General features: G+C 40.8%; 1 protein-coding gene and 1 long non-coding RNA gene across 3 annotated transcripts; one reads left to right on the plus strand and one right to left on the minus strand.

Moving 5' to 3' along the window:
- Positions 1-14: 14 nt before the first annotated feature.
- On the plus strand, positions 15-14,606 carry LOC126929284 (uncharacterized). Of its 2 annotated transcripts, XR_007717128.1 has the most exons (4): positions 15-3,544; positions 9,375-9,471; positions 10,436-10,501; positions 10,957-14,606. It is a non-coding gene; the product is annotated as an uncharacterized LOC126929284 (long non-coding RNA). The 2 variants fall into 2 exon arrangements; XR_007717127.1 differs by lacking the exon at positions 9,375-9,471 and having other exon boundaries at positions 3,387-3,544; positions 10,957-14,605.
- Positions 14,607-20,516: 5,910 nt separating this feature from the next.
- LOC126929276 (uncharacterized) lies at positions 20,517-21,504 on the minus strand. The gene has a single exon (XM_050745461.1). The coding sequence runs from the start codon at positions 21,055-21,057 to the stop codon at positions 20,554-20,556; it is 504 nt and encodes a 167-aa protein (XP_050601418.1). The 5' UTR covers positions 21,058-21,504; the 3' UTR covers positions 20,517-20,553.
- Positions 21,505-21,800: the final 296 nt, after the last annotated feature.

Below are 21,800 nucleotides of genomic sequence, written 5' to 3' on the forward strand. Positions count from 1 at the left end.
CTCATTGTGACAATTGTCTTATAAATGGAGCCATATAGAGGAAATGAGCAGCAGGCTCAGGAGCACGGTGTGCCCTGCCTTTAGGGCTCCACTCAATTCCTCAGGGCTCAGATGGCATTCTGGGCTTCTTTCCTGCCAAGGCTCAGACGACAGGCCATCTTGAGGAAGACTTTATGTTCAAGTGCAGAAAGCAGCCAGGATTTCCACCCAGGGGCCTAGGTCTTCTGTGGCCCTGGCAAGACTTAGAATTTGGCCCCAGGCAGGACCAGCTCACTCAGAGCAGCATGTTGGTGCCTGGGGTCTGTGCATTCCAGGGAAAACCAAGCTGGCCCAAAGAGCAACCAGTCACTTCTGCAAGGGTGCACCTGGATCAGTTGCAGTAGCCACCTACCTCACCCACTCAAGGAAGTAAGGATGGCCAGGTTCCAACAGCCGGACTGTCTGCCACCTGATGGCTGATGGAGCTGAGGCCTGAGGAAAATCGGAAGACACTGGGGCCCTACCTCTAGGGTAGAGGAACTGATGTACCCGACCGGCAGTCAGTGGGGTTGGTGGCTGGTTCACCAGCTCCTGGCACACCCTTGGAGAAGTGGCTGGTTTCTCTTAGAGTCAGCTTGGCCTTGCCCCGCATGCACAAGCCTCAGTGCAATAACTGTGCTACAAATGGAGCCATATAGAGGAAATGAGCAGCAGGCTTAGGAGCAGGGTGTGCAGTGCCTTTGGGGCTCCAGTCCATGCCTCAGGGCTCGTATGGCACTGCGGGCTTCTGCTTTTAAAGAGGCAGACCACAGGCCTTCTTGAGAAGGACTTCATGTTCCAAAACAGAAAGCAGCCAGGATTACCACCCAGGGGACTCGGCCTTCAGTGGCCTTGACCAGACTTAGAATTTGGCCCAAGGCAGGACAAGCTCACTCAGAGCAGCATTTCAGTAGCTGGGGCCTCTGCATGCCAGGTGAGGCCAAGCTGGCTCAAAGAACAACCAGCCACCACTGCAATGGTGCACCTGGAACCAGTGGACCAGCCAGCAACCTCACCTACTGAAGGAAGCAGGGATGGCCAGATTCCAACAGACTGAGTGGCTGCCACCCGATGGCTGATGGAGCAGAGGCCCGAGGAAAAGCAGATGACACTGAGGCCTTGCCACTAGGGTAGAAGAAATTATGTACCTTGACCGGCAGCGAGTGAGGTTGGTGGCTGGTCCACGGGCTCCTGGCACACCCTTGCAGAGTTGGCTGGTTGCTCTTTGAGCCAGCTCGGTCTTGCCTGGCATGCACATACCTCAGTGCAACAATTGTGTTACAAATGGGGCCATATACAGGAAAGGAGCAGCAGGCTGAGGAGCAGGGTGTGCGCTGCCTTTAGGGCTCCAGTCAATTCCCCAGGGCTCAGATGGCACTGCGGGCTTCTTTGTTGTCAAGAAGCAGACCACAGGCCGTCTGAAGGAGAACTTTATATTCAAGTGAAGAAAGCAGCCAGGATTGCAATCCAGGGGTCTAGGCTTTCTGTGGCCCTTTCCAGACTTAGAATTTGGCCTCAGGCAGGACAACTCACTCAGAGCGGTACGTGGGTAGCTGGGGCCTGTGTATGACAGGCAAGGCCAAGCTGGTTCAAAGAACAGCCTGCCACCTTGGCAAGGGTGTGCGTGTAGCAGTTGGACCAGTCACCAACCTCACACACTGAAGGAAGCAGGGATGGTCAGGTTCCCAAAGCCTGAGTGCCTGCCACCTGATGGCTGCTGGAGCAGAGGCCTGAGGAAAGCAGATGGCACTGAGGCCCTACCTCTAGGATAGAATAAATGATGTATCCTGAACGGCAGTGAGTGAGGTTGGTGTGCTGGTCCACCGGCTCCTGGCACACCCTTGCAGATTTGGCTCATTGCTCTTTGATCCAGCTTGGCCTTGCCAGGTATGCACAAGCCTCAGTGCAACAATTGTGCTGCAAATGGAGCCAGACAGAGGAAATGAGCAGCAGGCTCAGTGGCAGGGTGTGTGCTTGCTTTAGGGCTCCAGTCCATGCCTCAGGGCTTGTATGGCACTGCGGGCTTCTTGGTTACCTCCACAAGCCATCTTGAGGAGGACTTTATGTTTTAAAATGCAATTCAAATGAGCATAAAACATTTACAGCCTAGGAAAAGGCTTATGGCATTAGAATCCTTATTTATATGATTATTTTGTGTTTTTTTGAGATATGGTCTTTGTCTCTCATCCAGGCAGAAGTGAAGTAATTTTGTCATAATTCACCACCGCCATGAACTCTGAGTCCAATCCATCCTTTTGCCTTGGTCTCCCAATTAGTTGGAGCTGCAAGCATAAGGCACCATGCCTGGCTAGTTTTTTAAATGTGGTTTTGTTGTTGTTGTTGAGAGTATAGTATCATTATGTTGCTCTGGCTGGTCTCAAATTCCCAGCCTAATGTGATCTTTCTGCCACAGCCTCCTAAAGTGCTGGAATTACAGGCATGAGCCACCATGCCTAGCATAGAGTATTACATTATTTTCAAAGTCTTATTCTAAGATCCATTTATTGACTTTGGCCTAAATAACTCAATATAATATCTCAGAAACTTTTTTTTGACAAATTTTGGGGCATGATGATGAGAGAAGGGGGTTTGAAACTTTCTAATAAGAGTTAACTTGGAGCCATTTAAGGAGGAACAAACACAAATTATCAGAAAAATAAAAGAAAGATCAAGTGCAGAAGTTCTGTGGCAAAGATGATAGTAAAGAATATATGATTGTGACTCATGGTGGCTTTTACTTTGTTCTTGAATTTCTGAGTAACTTAAGGGTTAACATTTAAAGAATGTATGTTATAGATAACATTTTATTGCAAGTAAATATATTTCAAATTTTGTTACTGGTTTTGTATGAGATTATTCTCAGCCTCCTTCATTATCAAGCTGTATTATTTTATTAATGTAGTTTGATGATCTTACAACACAGCTGGGAGCTGTATCTTCAAAATATGTCTATTTGACTAAATAAAATCAAGTTATTCAATGGGAGTTACTATCTATGAAAAAAGTACAACAGGAATGTAAAAAATTTGAGGAGGATAAAAATATGTTGGAAGAAGAAATATTAAATCTTAAGATGCTTATGGAAAGAACACACTGGTGAAGACAAATTGGTGATGTACAAAATTATAAATTGGATCTAGAAGAAAGCGCAATGCAGGCAATAGAAAAATGAGTAGAAATCCCTTTACAGGTTAGTTTGTAAAATCAGGTAAGTTTATTTATAATGTGCTTCTATTTATTTCACTGCAAATTATATTTTGGAGATATATATATATATTTCCTCTGCCTCTCTAATAGCAATTTGCCGTGTAGAATTCTAGCAATAAGGTGGCATCTGTTTTTACTTTCAAATATTTAAATTTCCATCATTATGACAAAATTGATTTTCAGAGTAATGATTCTCACTGTGGAGTCATTTGATTAATAAGACCCATTGGCATAAGATTACATCTTCTGACTACAAAAATCCTGGAAGAAAAACTAGGAAATATTCTTCTGGACATTGCACTTCGCAATGAATTTGTGGGTAAGTACTCAAAAGCAATTGCCAGAAAAATGAAAACTGACAAGTGGGATTTATTTAAACTAAATAGCTTCTTCTGCACAGCATGAGAAACTATCATGGGATTGAACAGACAGCCTACAGAATGGAAGAAAATATCCACACACTATGCACCTGTAATCCCAGCTACTCGGGGGGCTGAGGCAGGAGAATCATTGGAATCCGGGAGGCGGAGGTTGTAGTGAGCTGAGATCATGCCATTGCACTCCAGGTCGAGACTGCGTCTCAAAAAAAATAAATAAATAAATAAATAAATAAAATAAAAACAAATAAATAAAAGCTAGAAGTTCTATGAAAACATTAATGCACATATAATCTTTTAAAAATGTTCATTGTTTCTCTAGAGAGTTCAATACCTATTCTAGCTTATTACAGTAACCTACAGTTTATATTATATCAACTATGGCATAAAAACCTTAAATTGTATATTTCTGTTTCCTCCCTCCTTCACACTATTTATGTCATGCACTATAGTCTCAAATATTATGAATTCCATGATGTGAAGTTACTCTTTTTTAAAAAAAAATTTAGACAATCCATGATCTTTAGAGCAATGTAAAATAATTGGGCTACATATCTTTATATCTTCCCTGGCACTCTTTATTTCTTTGAGTAGTTTCAACATTCATCTGCTTCCATATTCCTTTTGCCTCAAGAAATCGTTTTGACGTTTATTTTAGTGCAGACCTGTTAGCAAGGGACTCTTCCAGTGTTAATCTGAAAATGTCTTCATTTAATTGTTATTTTAGTTATATAGTTAATGGATATAAGATTGGGGACTGATTTTTTTTTTAGTTATTTAAAAATTTTGTATCATTGGTTTGTGACTTGTAGAGTTGCTGACAAGCAGTTCACTGTAATGTTTGTTTTTGTTTATCTCTGTACACAATGTTCCTATTTTTCTGTAACTGAATTCAAGATTTATGCTAATCGTTGGTTTTCATCAGTTAGACTAGTGTGATTATTCTAGCATTCTTTAAATTTTTTATTAATCTTTCTTGGAGCTTTTTGAGGTTGCTTGGGGTCCTCAGTCATCTTTTTCCAATTTTTCTTCTCTCACACTCTGTTTTTAATCTCCTTCTGGAATTCCAATTAATTGTATTTTAGTTAATTTCGTATTGGCAGAGAATTCTTGGACTCACCGGAGTATTTTATTTGCTTGGTTCATTGGTTTATTTTGTTTTCCTCTTTCTTCCCTTTGTGCTGCCATTCAAATAATTTGTGTTGGCCTAATATAAAATTAGCTGCTTCTTTCTTAACTCTGATGACCAGTCTGCTAATCAGCTTGCTGATGTAATTCTTCATCTCTGTTCTCAAGCTTTCACTTATTTCTAGCTTTTGCCTTTTACTGTTCCCATCTCTGCTGAAATTCCTCATTTTTCCATGCATGTCTTTTTTTTTAACTAGATCCTTTAACATTTTGATCATTATTATTTTAAATTACTTGCATTTAGTTCCAACATCTGAATTATCTCTGAATTTGATTCTGTTGACTTTTTATCTTTTGAAAATATTATAACTCATAACTCAAATTTCTAACTTGCTTTTATGTGTCTCCCAATTTCTAAAAAATGCAAATCATCAGATGTACAAAAACAGTAGCTCGTGAGATAATTACTTATGTCAAGATTGTTTTATGTTTCTGTTTCATTTTGGTTTGTGTCATGCTATTAGTGTGGGCAGGAACAAAGGCTGGTTTTTGCTGTGGTGTCTGAAACATTCAGTGAACCATGTAACTTCAATTTCTCCAGCAGTAGGCTGCCATACCATGTGCCTTGTGTGGGGCCTTAGGCTCTGCAGGGCATATGCCAATGCTCCTGTTCCACAGTTACCTTCCGGTAGTCCTTACCACCTATGTCACAGAGAGGGTCTCTCTCCACTTTCTTGTTCCTCTCTAACTGTAGAACATCATTTCTTGTGTGTGTGTGACTATGCAGAAAATTGAGGTTGGGAGCAGAGGGATGATTCATGTTATTTTGGAGCCAGTTTCATCATCGGAGTCTCAGAGAAGGGATATTTTTAGCACTTCGTGACTCTTATTCCAGTGGGAGTCAAACTGTCCCTTATCTGTGTTGGTTTTTGAGGAAGAAATAATATCTTGCCTCCTCCCACCTCAGTGGTAGAAAACCTTTGATTTATATCATTGAAAGTTTTCAAACCCACCATAAGGGCTAACTCTTTTCTTTCTCCTTCCATAGGAACAATGTACCTTTGTCTGTGGTCACTGGATGGAGATTTTCCAACCCTTTACCACAGTAGCACGACTCTGCATTAGTGCAAAATCCTGGGCCCCAAAACAATCCTTGTTCCTCTCCTGATGGAGAAGTATTTTTCCTCCATCCGTGCCCTAGAAGCAGTGATCCTTTGCCTGGTCTCAGGTGGGGTGGAGTAGGGTGTGAGAGGTTTCTTAACCTTCTCTGAAAGCTGATGTGTTTTGCTTCTTCTTATCTCCCAGAAACAGTAGACTTTTGCATGGCTTGTGGACCTAGATGCCTTTAAGCCACAGCAAATTAAGCGTTTTGATTCTTAGGAGAGAAGCAAATGTTCATGTAGTCCATTTTTTTCTTATTTATTTTTTGCTTTGTTTTCTTATTTCAGTCATGATGAGTTGAATATGATCATGATTTTCCAGTTAAGCCGCTTGCATTTCTAAAATTTTATTAGTCCCCCTTTGGCCTTTCAGCACTAAATCAAATGCAGATAATCATCACTTGTGTGAATAAAGTGTTTTTATTGAGAACAGAATTGTTCATATACACACGAATGTGGATATTATCTACTTAGCACAATATGTCATTGTTTCAAAATGTAAAATCTGCTTTAGGCTGAACAAAGAATGGTTCTTGAAACTATTTTCCCTTTGTGATCAATTCAAAAAACCCAGTGCTTTCTATCTCATGGGTAGATTATTAAAATAATTACATACCTGATCTTCATTTTATGTTCTCTCTCTTCGAGATATTTCCTTCAAAACTACTTTGACTGATTAGTCTCTTTTGGATTACGTTATACTCTGTATTTTCTTCACAAGCTCATCAGGGTAAATCCTGCCTTTACATTTGTTATAAAAATTCTCTCTCTCTTTTTTTTTTTTTTTTCAAATCTTATTTGAGCTGAAAGCTCTCCACCAAATGTCTCCTATGCCACAAAGCCTTATTTTACTGATCTCTCCTGTCCTCCTTGCTCAAGCTCATTTAGGATTTTTTTTATGAAAATATTCAAGGAATACTTTTTTTAAAAAAAGTATGAATATATAGTATTTTCAATTTGAACACAAAATACTGCTCTACTTGAAAACAAGTTTTAGAAACAATTAAATGTTTCTAGAAGGAGAATCAACAGTGTCATAAATATCATAATCCAATTTTCCTGTTTGTACTAAAACACACATTAGCAAATATTTACTGAGAAATTACTATCTGCCTTAAAGTATAATGCTTTTGATACACGTTATAAAAACTAGGTACTATTATTAGCAGTATTTTAAGAGTAAAAATATCGAGTCTTAGAGATGTTAAGCAATGTGCACAAATAGCATAGGGAAAGTTGGAGTTCTGAAATTCTGACTATGCTGTATGTATGATAGGAGAATCAATTCTTGTCAAATGTAACTGTCAAGTCATTGTGCAGATTCGGAGGTCTCTGATTGCTAGGGTCAGTACACTTAAATTATGTCACAATTTAGTTAAATCTATTTCATTAAAGCAAAATTCCATGTATAATTTCACAAAGATTATTGGCACCAAAAACATTATTTTTCCTTCCTTCCTTTCTTTCTCCTTCCTTCCTTCCTTCCTTCCTTCTTTCCTTCCTTCCTTCCCTCCTTCCTTCCTGCTTTCTTGCTTTCTTTCTCTTGTTCTTTTGTTCTCTTTCTCTTTCTTTCTTTGAGATAGGGTCTCAGTCTGTTGCCCAAGCTGGAGTGCAGTGACACAATCATGGTGCACTGCAGTCCCAGCTTCCCCAGGTTCACGTGATCCTCCCACCTCATCCTCCTGAGTATCTGGGACTAAAGGCAAGCCACCACACCTGGCTTTTTTTTTTTTTTTTTTTTTTTTTTTTTTCAAGATTGGGTTTCACTGTACTGCCAAACCTGGTCTGCAACTCCTCAGCTCAAACAATCCACCTGCCTTTGCCTCCTAAAGTATTGGGATTCCAGATGTAAGCCACATGCCTGGCAAATAATGTTATTCGATAAGTTCAATTTAACTATTAGATTTTGGACAATGAGAGATAGAATTTTCTATATCATAATTCATCTTGTGTTCTTATTTGAAGTAATATATAAGGATTTCAATTCCACTCAAATATATTTATTAGCAAATTAAATTTCTTTTTCAGGATTCCAAACTTCTGTTCAAGACATAAATGCTAAATGATGTCACTAATTTTAATTAGATTAACAGAAAGGTATTCTGGTGTTTAATAACAGAGACAGAATGGGCTATTGATTTTATTTTCTTTCTCTTTGTCTCTTTCCCCTTTTTAAAATATTTTACTTCTTAGGCTCTTTGGAATCTCAAAGATAGAGTTTTGAGAATTAAACAAAACACTCACAGAAACTGCCAATGCTAGGATGAAATATATTGTTACTGTGCTTTGGGATTAAAATAAGGAACTACAGTTTACAGAACTTTTATACTGATACAGAGACACTAAAAAGGGAAAGGGTTTAGATGAGAAGTTCTGCTATGCAATCAAGAATCTCAGCCACTCATTTCCGTAGGAGCTGCAGGAGCTCCCTGTAAAGAGAGGTTAGGGAGAGTGTAGCTTCAGAGTTTCTCCATTTTTCCCAGAGGTTCCCCCAAAAGGTCATGACACTTTATAAGAATGCTTCACTTGTGAAAAACAAATATCAAAGTCTTCTGGGAAATTAAATTTAAGGACAAATCTTCATTCCATGTTTAATTTATTTAGCATTTTATGTGTGCAAATGTGTAAAATATCATCACCTAAAGCTATATAACATGTTCTATTTCTATACTGTGATTGCAGGTTTATAATTCTGGAAAGATATACAGAACAAAAGATTTACGTTTTTAATCACTTTAAGTGCACGGTTTTGTGGCATTAAGTATATTTGCACTGTTGTGCAACAGTCACCACCATAGACCTCCAAAACTTGTCTTCTTCTCCAACTAAAACTCTGTACTCATTGAACACCAACTTCCTATTCCTCTCCCTCCCCCTCCCCGTAGCAATCACCATTCTACTTTCTGTCTCTACAAATTTCACAAAGTATCTCACAGAAATGGCATGATATAGAATGTTTGAATTTCTCGAACTGGCTTATTTCACTTGGCATATCTTCAAGTTTCATCTATTTCATAGCATGTTCAGAATATATTTTAAGGCCGAATATTATGACGTTGCCGTATATACCACATTTTTTTAACTACTCATCCATCAATATTCACATGGGCTGCTCCTTCCCTTTGATTATTGTGGATAATATTGCTCATGGACACACTGCACAAACATCTGTTTGGTCCCTGCGCTCATTTATTTTGGATATGGATTTGCATTTTAATACAAAGGAGAAATTATGCAGCTTTTTAAAAGTGTCCAAATGAAAAGGAGCACGGCATCAGTAAAATATTAGAAAGTAGATTATTGGAAAAAGTAGGGAGAGAATTGAACCAAAATTTAATAAGCAGTGTAAGAGAGTTTCAAGAGGAGGGAAAAAATCGACAATATAAACAGAGAATTAAATAGTGAAAGGTCGATATTTAGAAAATTGTCACATGTACCCATATGTTGCCTGTGAGCTGATATTTACATTATTGTTTTATTCCAGGTTTCCAAAAGTAAGTGCAATGTGAGAGTTTCATGATGCTAAATAAACTGAAACGTGATACATATTTTGATGGATTGTCCTTGAGAGCAGGCTGGTGGTAATTAGTGCAATTTTAAATTATGATATGATAGTGGAGTCAATCTGCCAAACTGAAAAAAAATGTATATATACAATGTGTATACGTTTCTCAAAACCCCGTTGTATCATACAATTAAATTATGATTTAAAGCTACCTGACAATTACTGGAGGAAAAAATGAAACATTTACATTAATATTACCATAATTTTGATATTATTGCAAATATCAAAGCGTGTAGTACTTAGGGATAAACCTGCAAAAAAGAGAAACGTTTGAAAACTACGAAACTATAAAATATTGTTAAAATAAATAAGAGACCTCAATCAATGGAATGTATGAGTCATAAATCTCAATACTGTTAAAATGTCTTTTCTTCCCACATTGATCTATAAGAATTCCAATCAAATCACAGCTGTATTCCTTATTTTAGAAATTGAGAAACTAAAATTCTGAAATGTATGTCGATGGGTAGAGGACCTATAAAGGCAAATTACTTTGAAAGGAAACAATTACTTTGAAACCAGGTGCTGTTGGAGAATTAACAGCACCTGGTTTCAAGACTTATCGAGTTACAGTACTTAAGACAATGTGGTACAAATATAGATATACACATGTATATCAGCTTTCAGCTAGTTTTTAATAAAGTTCTTAGAGCATTCATGGACATAACATTTTCAACAAATGCTTCTGAAACAATTAGATATTCCAGTGTGTGTGTATGTGTGTGTGTAGCTCAGTACTTCACACCTGAGAGGTATGAGCGTGCATTACCAAGGGGAACTGAGAAGCTTTGAGAGTATTGGATATGCTCACTGATCCCTTCATGGTGATTGTTTAATGGGCACATGTATACATCAAATTCATCTCATTACGCTTTAAATATTGGTAGTGTATTTTATGTTCATTCGACATGAATAAAGCTGTAAATGTTATCAAAATATTCACTTACTATGCTTCTATTCATTTTACTCTCTCTCTCCAGAGACCTTCAGATAGAAAATGCAGTTCAAAGATATTTCATAAAGGAAGAAAAGAAGTATGAAGACAGGTGAGAGATAGTACTCAGATTTTTTTTTTTCAGTGCAATCCTGGTCTTTTGTGACTAGCAATATTTTTATGTGCAGAAGTAGTAGAAAAGATAAATATTTTGTACAGTAGAGAAACGCATAATTTCTGTGCCATGGAAGAGATAACTCACAAAGATGACAGCTTCTGACTATGTTGGATACTATCTAGTATTGTAACTAACCAACGATCTCACCTTAACATTGGCTGTAAAGCTACTTTAATGTTCCTTGCAATGATTTGAACCTTTTACTGGAAACTTCATTGCTTACTGAGTTGAATAACACTGTTGATACGTGTTTATCTTATATTAGCACTAGAGTCATAATTTTACTTCTTAGAAAATTAAAAAATTAAACAACACTTGAAATTATATATTTTTAATGTTTCAACTGTGATCTCACTCCACATGCATCTTTAAATTCTTATTTGATAAAGGATAGCAAATACAGAAAGAATTCTTGTGATAATAGAGAACACAGAACTGTTGAACGGTGTTGAAGCTGAGCTGGAGAGAGTCACCAAAGCTGGCGCGGAAGCTGGCAAGGTCGGAGAGTTTCCTGCCTGGGCACAGCTTGAGCTCACCCCTGCGCCACCGCCAGTGGCAGAAACTGCAGACCCAGCTGGGCCCTGAGGCCTCCGCCCCATCCTCCCACCAGCCAGGAGCTGTGCTGAGGTCGCAGATAGGCGACCCTGGAGGGGTGCGCCTGAGGGAAGGCGGCCCATGTTCCGGACAGCAGCAGGACACCAGGATCCAGGGACCCACCTCCCGCCGCGGGAACCCCAAACCTTGCCTGGCGCCCCTTGCTTGCTCCGCCTGGCCTCCAGAGGCCGGTGTGTGTCCTGGTCATGAGGATGCACAGCAGGTGCCCGGGAGTCCCCCTCCGCCATGGCCTACCGCTCTGCCAGCCATCACGCCTGGTTCACAGACCGCAGCGCAGCCTGGCTGCCTCTGATCCCGCCAGGCCGGGACCTGTCCTCCTCCTGGGCGACCAGCCGGGGGAATGCACACTGCCCGGTGGCCTGCACAGCCCCTGACCGCCCATCCCCTCTGGCGCCTCCGGCCCAGGCCAGGACCTTCCTGTAGCACAGAACCCACCTTCCTTCCCGCCGCAGAGCTGCTCCGCTTCCGCCACCCACAGGGAAAAACGCAGATCTCCAAACAAACAGAAATCCGCGTGTGACTCCTCTGGTTGGATACTGCCAGTCCCCACATTTACTTCCAGGAGTTTTCTTGGCAGAAGGTGTCCGGCATTTGATGTTTCGCCAGCGATGAGGCTGAAAAGTGACAGCAATAGAGAAACACATCAGGCTTTCCGCAACAAAGATGACCTTCCCTTCTTCAAATCTCAGCAATCTCCAAGTTCCACAAAGGACTCAGGACAAGATGACTGAGCTGGAGTACTCGGCCCAGGAAATGCAGGCCCAGAGCGGGTCACCTCCTTAGGGCAGGCCCAGCCTTCTCCTGGCTGCCTGGGTGCCTTTCTCCTCACTCCCACCCAATGCAGGGGACCCCACAAACTCGGCTCTCGGGGCTCCCTGCACCTCCCTCCACAGGAGCCACCTCCTGCCCGCCAAGCTGGGGCCTTCTGGGGCATCCTGGGCTGAGAGGGCAAGGTGCCAGCTCTGCACGCTGGAGAAGGAACACCGCTACACTGTCACACTGACACACCGCCACACGAAGACACTACCACACGGGCACACCACCACATGGCCACATGGACAGACACACACATGGAGATGTCACCATACGGACACACAGACACACCACCACACTGTCACATGTACAGACACACGGAGACATTACGACACGGACACACTGCCACACTGTCACATGGACGGACAGACAGACATACGGAGAAGTCACCACACAGGCACAGCACCAGACTGTCACACGGACACAGACACACGGAGACATCACCATAAGGACACACGACCACATACCACAGGGACACACAGACACACAGAGACATCACCACACTGTCACAGGGACACACCATCACTCTCACACGAACACACAGACACACTGCCACATGGACACTGCCACACACACAGACACACCGCCACACTGTGACATGGACACACCTCCACACTGTCAGACACCACCACACAGACACTGCCACGTGGACACAAGGACACACAGGCACATTGTCACATGGATACACAAACCTGGGAAGCCACATCTGAAGGAACTGCCAGGTGACTAGGGCCATAAGTCAATCAAAGTAGACTTTCCCTGGCTTGCTTACAAGTCATTTAAACTGTGGTGAGATGGTATCTCATTGTAGTTTTAATTTGCATTTCTCTGATGATCAGTGATACTGAGCACCGTTTCTTATACCTGTTTGCCATTTGTAGGTCTTTTTTTGAGAAATATCTATTCAAATCTTTTACCCCCTTTTTTAAACCAGGTTATTAGATTGTTTCTTAAAGAGTTGTTCGAGCTTTTTATATATTCTGATTATTAATCCCTTGTCGGAAGAGTAGTTTGCAAATATTTTCTCCCATTCTGTGGATTGTCTCTTAATTTTGTTGATTGTATCATTTTCTGGGCAGAAGCTTTTTAACTTAGTGTGATCCATTTGTCCATTTGTGTTTTGGTTGCCTGTGCTTGTGGGTATTGCTCAAAATATTTTTGCCCAGACCAATGTTCTGGAGATTTTCCTCAAACTTTTTTTGTACTAGTTTTATTGTTGGAGTTTTAATCAACTTTGATTTTACTTTCATATATTATGAGAGATACTAGTCTGTTTTCATTCCTCTGCATATGGATATCCAGTTTTTTCAACACCATTTACCACCAGTGTATGTTCTTGGCACCTTTGTCAAAAATGAGTCCACTGTAGCTATGTAGATTTGCTACTGGGTTCTCTATTCTGTTCCATTGATCTATGGGTCTGTTTTTATGCCAGTACCATATTCTTTTGGTTACTATAATTCTGTAGTATAATATGAAGTCAGATAATAGAATTCCTCCAGCTTTATTTATTTATTTATTTATTTATTTATTTTTGCTTAGGATAGTGTTATTTCTTATACTGAAAGCATTCTGTTATTTATTATTAGTCTACTTTTATAGTTTTACAATGCTATCCTCTTTTACAAAGCTATGATCAACTCAAGGTGTCCAGATCAGGGTTAATTGTAGCTATTTGAAAAAGTAGCAATATTCTGGCTGGGCATGGTGGCTTATGCCTGTAATCCCAGCTGTTTGGGAGGCCAAGGTGGGCAGATCACCTGAGGTCACGGGTTCAAGACCAGCCTGGCCAATGTGGTGAAACACTGTCTCTAATAAAAACACAAAAATTAGTTGAGGATGATGGCAGATGCCTGTAATCCCAGCTGCTCAGGAGGCTGTGGCAGGAAAATTGCTTGAACCCGGGAGGTGGAGGTTGCAGTGAGCCCAGAATGTGCCACTGCATTCCAGCCTGGGTAACCAAGACAGACTTCATCAAAAAACAAACAAACAAACAAAGGAGCAATATTCTGTGTAATTGTTGACAGCTTAATTCACTATTATGTGGATCAGAGAGCAGAGGATTCTGAATGCATAAACATATCTTTAACATTTCAATACATAACTCATAATTACTAATGAACTAAAGAGAAAGCAAGAAATTATGGTGATAGTTATATTGACCTGGAGAAATGTAGACATAAAAGAACAGTAAGATGAGAAATGTGTTCACACGGTCTGTAAGAGCACACAAGAATAAAAATGGGGAAGAAAACATGAGAGTTTTCAACAGATTTCTGGTCATGTAAGCCAATTTGTATCAGTTAATTTTTAAAAGGTTTATTTACATGCAATAAACTGCACATACTTCAATTGTACATTTTGATTATTCTTGGTATTTGTAGCTCTATAAAACCAACAACATATTCAAATAAAAAGCATATCCATTACCTTTACCACCAAAGTTTTCTTGTGTTTTTTCTACTTACTTTCTCTTGCCTATCCCCATCCCATCCACAGGCAACCACTGATCCACCTGCAGTCCCTGTGGGTTTTTATTTCCAAATACATGAAATCATAGGGTGGGTATACTTTTTCATCACTCAGCATCACTATTTTGGAGATTTATTCATGTTGCTACATCTATCAATTGTTCTGTTCTTACTAGGGAGTATTATTTCATTATATACATATACCACAGTAAATTTTTCAGTCACAAATTCACCTGCCCATGGACATTTGGACTGTTTTCAGGTTTTGGCTGTTGCAAGTAAAGCTGCTATGAAGATTCATGTAAAATCCATTGAGTGGGCATATGCATTAGGTTTTCATCTCCACTGGAAGTGGAATAGATAGATATATGGCTATCATGTCTGTAACACGAAAACACAAAGCCTGACAAAACCCATTTCTAAAGTGGAAACTCCACCAGAGAAGCTTGACTCCAGCCTGGCTTTTGAGACTATCTCCTATGTCTGGTGCAATGACTGGTCCCGGGGTAGCCACATGACCCAAGGAGGACCATGTTTAAACTTCTGAGTTTTCACTGAGATTAATATGCATTTGTTGAAAGAGAAGCCCCTTTGCCTCCTCTCCCAGCTGCAAATGCTTTCAGGGATCACATCATGCTGGAGCATGTGGTTACAGTGTTTCCTAAACTTTGCGGGGAAAAATTGTTCAAGCAGGTAAAAATGGAGCAAATACAAAGAGAAAAGCAGTCCAGAAGTATCAAATAAAAAAGAAACGGCCTCCATAAAATCATTTGAACTTATGATTAATTCAATAGTCATTAAAACCAGTTTAGTGTACAAAGAATCATCCCCTCCACCACCCTTTCTTCCTTCACCAGGTTTAAGGTACATTTTTTAACTTGCAAACAAAAGTTTTGTCATTGACTCAGACATTAAAATCCCTTGTCTCCAAAAGCAATCATTCAATTCTGTCCCTCTCATTGTTAGAATAATATGTTCACTTTATTCTGCATACACCCTCTCCTTTGCCCTTGTTTGCCTATTCTATTAAAGTTATATTCAGACATTTATTTCATTTTATATCAAAGAAACTGTATAGATGTTCTTAATCTTACAAAAAGTTCTGAGTAATTTTTTGCCTCATATTTGATTTTAAGCTACCCAAGAAGCATTATTTTCTCATTTAGTATTTTAACTTCTCTAACCTAGGATTTTATAGTAGATATTATGTCTTTTTCTAAATGCCTTGCTTCAATTTACATTTTAAATGTAATTTTTAAAAAGTGTATGTTTTAAATATTTGCATCTTGCAGCTCAGGCCTAAATATCCCTTAATAACAAATATTGTCTTTTTTTCTGTATATTTTTCACATATTTCAGTTGTGAGGTATATTGCCACAATAAAAGTTTTTGTCAACATAACAGAACACATAGGCAAAATATTGTTTCCAAGTGATTGATGATGTGATGCTTTCAGTCTAGCGACAATCCCTTGAAGTAATCATCATCCCTATATCTAATGAAATACGAAATAAATATTTCACTTTGTTTCTAAAATTCAGCCGACAAATATATAGCCTGTCACATACAGCCTGTAACACCAACATATAAAAATTAAAGCAGTTCCTTCTCCACTCCCACTGCTTCACTTGACTAGCCTTAAAATATAATAACAATAATAAAAAATAAAAGCAAAACTGTTCCTTAACTTATGTTTGAAATTTAGTGGATAGACTATCATAAAAGCACTTATATGTATGGAGGGCCTCTGTAAAATATAGACTTTTAACAGAAAAGTAGACATATATGATAGTTAAATTAAAAACACAATTATATATAGTACCATCACAAACGCACCAGGACTTGTTTTAGAATGCAAGATGTAATTGACTAAACCATTTAGGGCTAGACCTCTGAAACAAAAGGCATTCACACTTTGCGATTCTAGGGGGACAATATTATTCAAAATAGAAGCATGCAGAACCTTTACCTGATCATGATAAAAATCTTTCCTACTTGTTGTTAATCCGCCGCAGCTTTTACAAGGTCAGCAAAAAGAGATTATCCCACAGTATAAGCTGATGGCCAAAATTATCCGCTTTACTTTAGGTAACATGATATCTATTAACTGTAAATTTATTCTGAAAGAAAACAGATACATTTTTCTCAGAAATGTCTTTAGATGAAGATCTGGCACAACTGTTTTGCTCGCTTTTTAAAATTTTGTTTTTATTGATAAATAAATATATATGGATACAATGTGGTACAATACATGTAAATATTGTGAAATGGACAAATTACGTTAAATAACATATCCTCCACCTCACATATTTATTACATTATGGTGAAACATTTGAGTTGTAGTATTTTAGCAGTTTTAAGATACGCACTTCATTATGAGTAACTGCTGTCACTTTGCTGTGCACCATATCACCAGAATGTATCTCTCCTTGCTGAAGCATTATCCCATTGAATAGTTCCCCTTTTCCCACCCCCCACTCCGCCCTGATCAGCCTGTGATAAACCGCCATTCTAATCCTAACTTCACCCCCGCCCTGCTCAGCCTCTGATAAAGCACCATTCTACTCCCAACTTACCTGCACCCCGGCCCTGCTTAGCCTCTGATAAACCACCATTCTACTCCCGACTTCCCCCCGACCCCGCTCAGCCTCTGATAAACCACCATTCTACTCCCAACTTCCCCCCGACCCCGCTCAGCCTCTGATAAACCACCATTCTACTCCCAATTTACCCCCCGACCCCGCTCAGCCTCTGATAAACCACCATTCTACTCCCAACTTCCCCCCACCGCCCTGCTCAGCCTCTGATAAACCACCATTCTACTCCCAACTTACCCCCCCCGCCCCCAGCCTAGCCCTCCCGCCCCGTTCAGCCTCTGATAAACCACCATTCTACTGATAAACCCAACTTAAACCCCCTACTCCCAACTTCCCCCCCCCCCCCACCCCCGCTCAGCCTCTGATAAACCACCATTCTACTCCCAACTTCCCCCTCCAAAGCCCTGCTCAGCCTCTGATAAACCATCATTCTACTCCCAACTTCCCCCCCCCAAGCCCCGCTCAGCCTCTGATAAACCACCATTCTACTCCTAACATCTGTGAGTGCACATTTGTGGATTTCACATATAAGTGATATTATGAGATATTTGTCTTTCTGCGTTTGGCTTATTTTACTTAGTATAATATCCTCTAAATTCATCCATGTTTTTACAAATGACAGAATTTCATTCATGTATAAAGATAAGTAGGATTTTTGTATGCATCCTACATATACTTTTAACTTCCCACAGCTTTATTGAGATATTATTCATACTTTGTGTAATTCACTCATTTAAAGTACAAACTTCAAATTCTTTTAGTATATTAACTGGGTGGAGAAATAATCATCATAGTATAATTTTAGAACATTTTAATGTGCCTTAAAGAGACTTGCGCCCATTAGCAAACTTTCCCCCCATTTTCTCCAGCCTTTCCTAAAGCCCTCCTAGTCTAGGCGACCACTCGTCTACTTTCTGAATATGAATTTGCCTATTCTGGACATTTCACATAAATGGAATCATTATAACACATAGTCATTTTTTACTCACTTCTTTCACTTCACATATTTTTAATGTTCATCCATTCTGGAGCATGCATTAACACTTTTTTCCCTTTTATTGCTAAATAAGATTCTATTTTATGGATTCATTTGATTTATCCACTCCTCAGTTGATGAACATTTCTGTTGTTTTCTACTTTTTGTTGCTATAAACATTTGTGTACTACTGTGTGTAGCATTTGTTTTGTTTTCTTTTTGGTAAATACACAGGAGTGGAATTGCTGCGTCATGTGCTAAGTCTATGTGTAACATTTTGAAGAACTGCCAGACTGTTTTACATTTTGAAATCTCACCAGTGGTGTAGAAGGGTTCCAATTTTTCCACATATTTTTATCCATTCTTCAGTTGATAAGCACTTAGGTTGTTTCTAATTCATGGCTATTAGGAATAATGCTGCAATGAACATGAAATTGCAGATGTCTCTTTTTGACATCCTGATTGAAATTCCTTTGGACATATATCCAGAAGTGGGATTGATGGATCATAGGGTAAATATATTTATAATTTCTTGAGGAAGCTTCATACTGTTTTCCAAGATGGTTGTACTAATTTCCATTCCGACCAGCAGTGTACAGGGTTTCTTTTTCTCTACGTCCTCATCAACACTTATCTTCCATCTGTCTTTTTATGATAGCCCTAGTAAAATGTGTGAGGTGATATCTCAGTGTGGCTTTGATTTGCATTTCTCTGATAATTAGGAATGTTTGTGATTTTTTCATGTACCTGTTAGCTTTTTTGTATGCCTTAGGAAATGTCTATTCAGGTTCTTTGCTTATTTTTTTTAATAAGCATAATTTTTTTCTTATTTTTGAGTAGGTTGAGTTACTTATATATTATTATATGAGCCCCCTTATCTGATGTATGGTTTAAAAATGTCATCCCATTTGTGGGTTCTCTTCATTCTATTATTGCTTTTTTCCTGTGGAAAAGCTTTTTAGTTTTATGCAATCTCATTTGTGTGTTTTTGCTTTTGTTGCCTGTGCTTTCGGAATAATCTACAGAAAATCATAGCTCAGGCCAATGTCAGACAGTCTTCTTCTCTATCTCCTTGTGGTAGTTTTACATTTCAGTTTTTAATTTTGATTTGATGCTTGTATAAAGAGAAAAATAAAAGTCAAATTTTATTCTTCTGTATGTGGATAGTCAGTTTTTTCTATACCATTTATTGAAAATAATTTTCTTTCTTCTTTGTGTATTTTTTAGTTATTTTATCAAAAAACCGATTGACCACAGACATGTGGATTTATTTATGGGTTCTATATCCCTTTTCACTGTTCTACGTGTCTCTTTTTATGCCACTGCTATGCTGTTTCAATTACTACAGCTTGGTCATATAGTTTGTAATTGGGTCGTCTGATGCCTCCAGCTTTATTCTTTTTGTTCAAGATTGCTTTGGTTAGTTGGGGTCTTTTGTGGTTCCATACAAATTTCAGGAGTAATTTTTCTATTTCTGTGAAGAATGACATTGGAATTTCATAGCGCTTACATTTAATCTGTAGATTACTTTGGGTAGCATTGACACTTTTAAAATACTAATTTTTGAATTCATCAATAAAGGATGTCTCTCCATTTATTTATGCTATTTTAATTTTGTCATCAATGTGCTATAGTTTTCAGTGTGCAAATCTTTCACGTTCTTGATTAAATTTACTCCTGTCTTTTATATATTTATATATCTGTTTTGATTCTATTATAAATGAAATTGCCTTATCAATTTATTTTTCAGGTAATAGTTTGTCATTATTGTATAGAAACAATAATGGTATTTGTATATTGATTTTGTAACTATTAACTTCATTGAATTTCTTGATTGGCTTTAACCATTTATTTTGGTGGAGTCTTTAAGATGTTCTCTATCTTAAGATTATATTTTCAGAAAACAGAAACAATCTTACCTCTTCCTTCCCTATATGGATTTATTTTATTTCTTTGTCTTGTGTAATTGTTCTGGCTAGGCAATTACACATAATGTTTTCAGCATTTGTAATTTTACATCAAATCCATTCATTGTAACACATTGATTGCTACTTTTCAACTAGTAAACCTGGACATTTATCACTACTCTTCCCCCAGTACAGGAGTCCATGACGTGGTGTGGGCCCTACTGGGCCACAGTCCAGGGCAGGCTTGGTGGAGGTTCTCTCCTGCAAGAGTCCGCGGCTCTGTGGAGGAAGAGTTCTCCAGTGCCTTAGTCCAGGGTGAGGCAGGGGTGGGGCTCCTTCAGTAGCTCAGTCCAGTGCGCTGCCCTGCAAGGGTCCTCCTGTGCAGGAGTACACAATGCGGCCGGAGTCCTACTGTGCCTTAGTCCAGGACGCCGGGTGCTGGGTCCTCCGGTGCCCTTGTCCAGGGCGCGGGGAGCTGGGTTCTCTGATGCCATAGTCCAGGGCGCGGCGGAACAGGAGTCCTGTGGCGCAGTAGTCCAGGGCGCACTGGACTGTGGATCCTCAGGTGCCACAGTGCAGAGCGCCACAGGGCGGAATTCCTGCCTTGCTATATCCAGGGTGCAGCCAGGCGGGGGTTCTCTTGTGCAGGAGTCCAGGACGGGACTGTGAAGGAGCGGGAGTCCTCCGTGTAGGAGTCCTGGGGTGTTGGAGTCCAGAGCGCAGTGAGGCTGGGTACTCTCGTGCCATAGAGTAGGGCATGGCGGGACAGGGATCCTGCCCTGAGATAGTCCAGTGCTTGAGTCCACAGTAATGCAATGGTCCTCCAATACTGGAGTTCACGGCGTGGTGGGGTCGGGGTCATTGCCTGACTTAGTTCAGGGCATACCAGGGCGGGGGTCCACAGTTGCCACAGTGAGGACCTCCGAGGAGTGTGGTTCCTGCCTTGCTGTAGTCGGGGGAGCAGGGGGCAGGAGTCCTCTCTTGTCAGAGTCTCTGGCACGGTGGGGCTGGGGGTTTTCCTATGCGATAGCCCACGGTGCGGTGAGGCTGGGTCCTCCCTTGCCTTTGTCCAGGGCGCAGGGGGGCGAGGGTCTTCGGTGGTGGAGTCCATGGAGCGACGGGATTGGGGTCCTCCAGTGCTGTATTCTGGGCGCGGCGGAGTGGGGGCCCTGTCCTGAGGTGGTCCAGGGCATTCGCGAGTGGCGGTCCTCCTGTGCCATAGTCCGAGGTGCAGAGGGGCGGGGGTCACCTCGTCCTACAGTCCCCCACACACGAGGCCCCAGTCCTGCTGTGCCTCAGTCCAGTGCGCCGGGGGACGGCTGTCCTGCTGTGCTGTAGGGCAGGACGCAGTGGAGCAGGGGTAGTCCAGAGAGCGCCCTGGCAGGGGGTCCTCCAGTGCTGGAATACCGCCCATGACGGGTCAGGGGTGTTACTGTGCCGGAGTCGGTTTGCAGGGTCCTCCCCTGCCATAGTCTAGGGGGAGACGGGACAGGGTTTTCTAGTGTAGGTGTCCAGGGTGCGGGGGGACAGGAGTTCTCTGGTGCAGGAGTCCAGGACGTAGCCGAGTGGGAGTCCACCAATGCCAGAGTCCAGGGCTCTGCGAGGCCGGATTTCCCATGCCAGAGTGTAGGACGCGTTCAGGCGAGGGTCTTGGCGTGCGGTAGTCCAGGGTGCGGTGGGGCAGGAGTGGTCCATATCTCCGTGGCGGGGGTCCCTCTGTGCTGGAGTCCAGTGCTCAGCGAATTGGGGGTCCTTCCGAGCTGTAGTCCAGGGCACGGCAAGGTATGGGTCCTCTGGTGCCCTAGTACAGGGGGTGTCGGGTCCTCCTGGGTCTTGGTCTAGGGCCCGGCAGGA

The sequence above is a fragment of the Macaca thibetana genome, chromosome 10, assembly GCF_024542745.1.
Source record: "Macaca thibetana thibetana isolate TM-01 chromosome 10, ASM2454274v1, whole genome shotgun sequence".
In the NCBI taxonomy this organism is placed as follows: Eukaryota; Metazoa; Chordata; class Mammalia; order Primates; family Cercopithecidae; genus Macaca; species Macaca thibetana.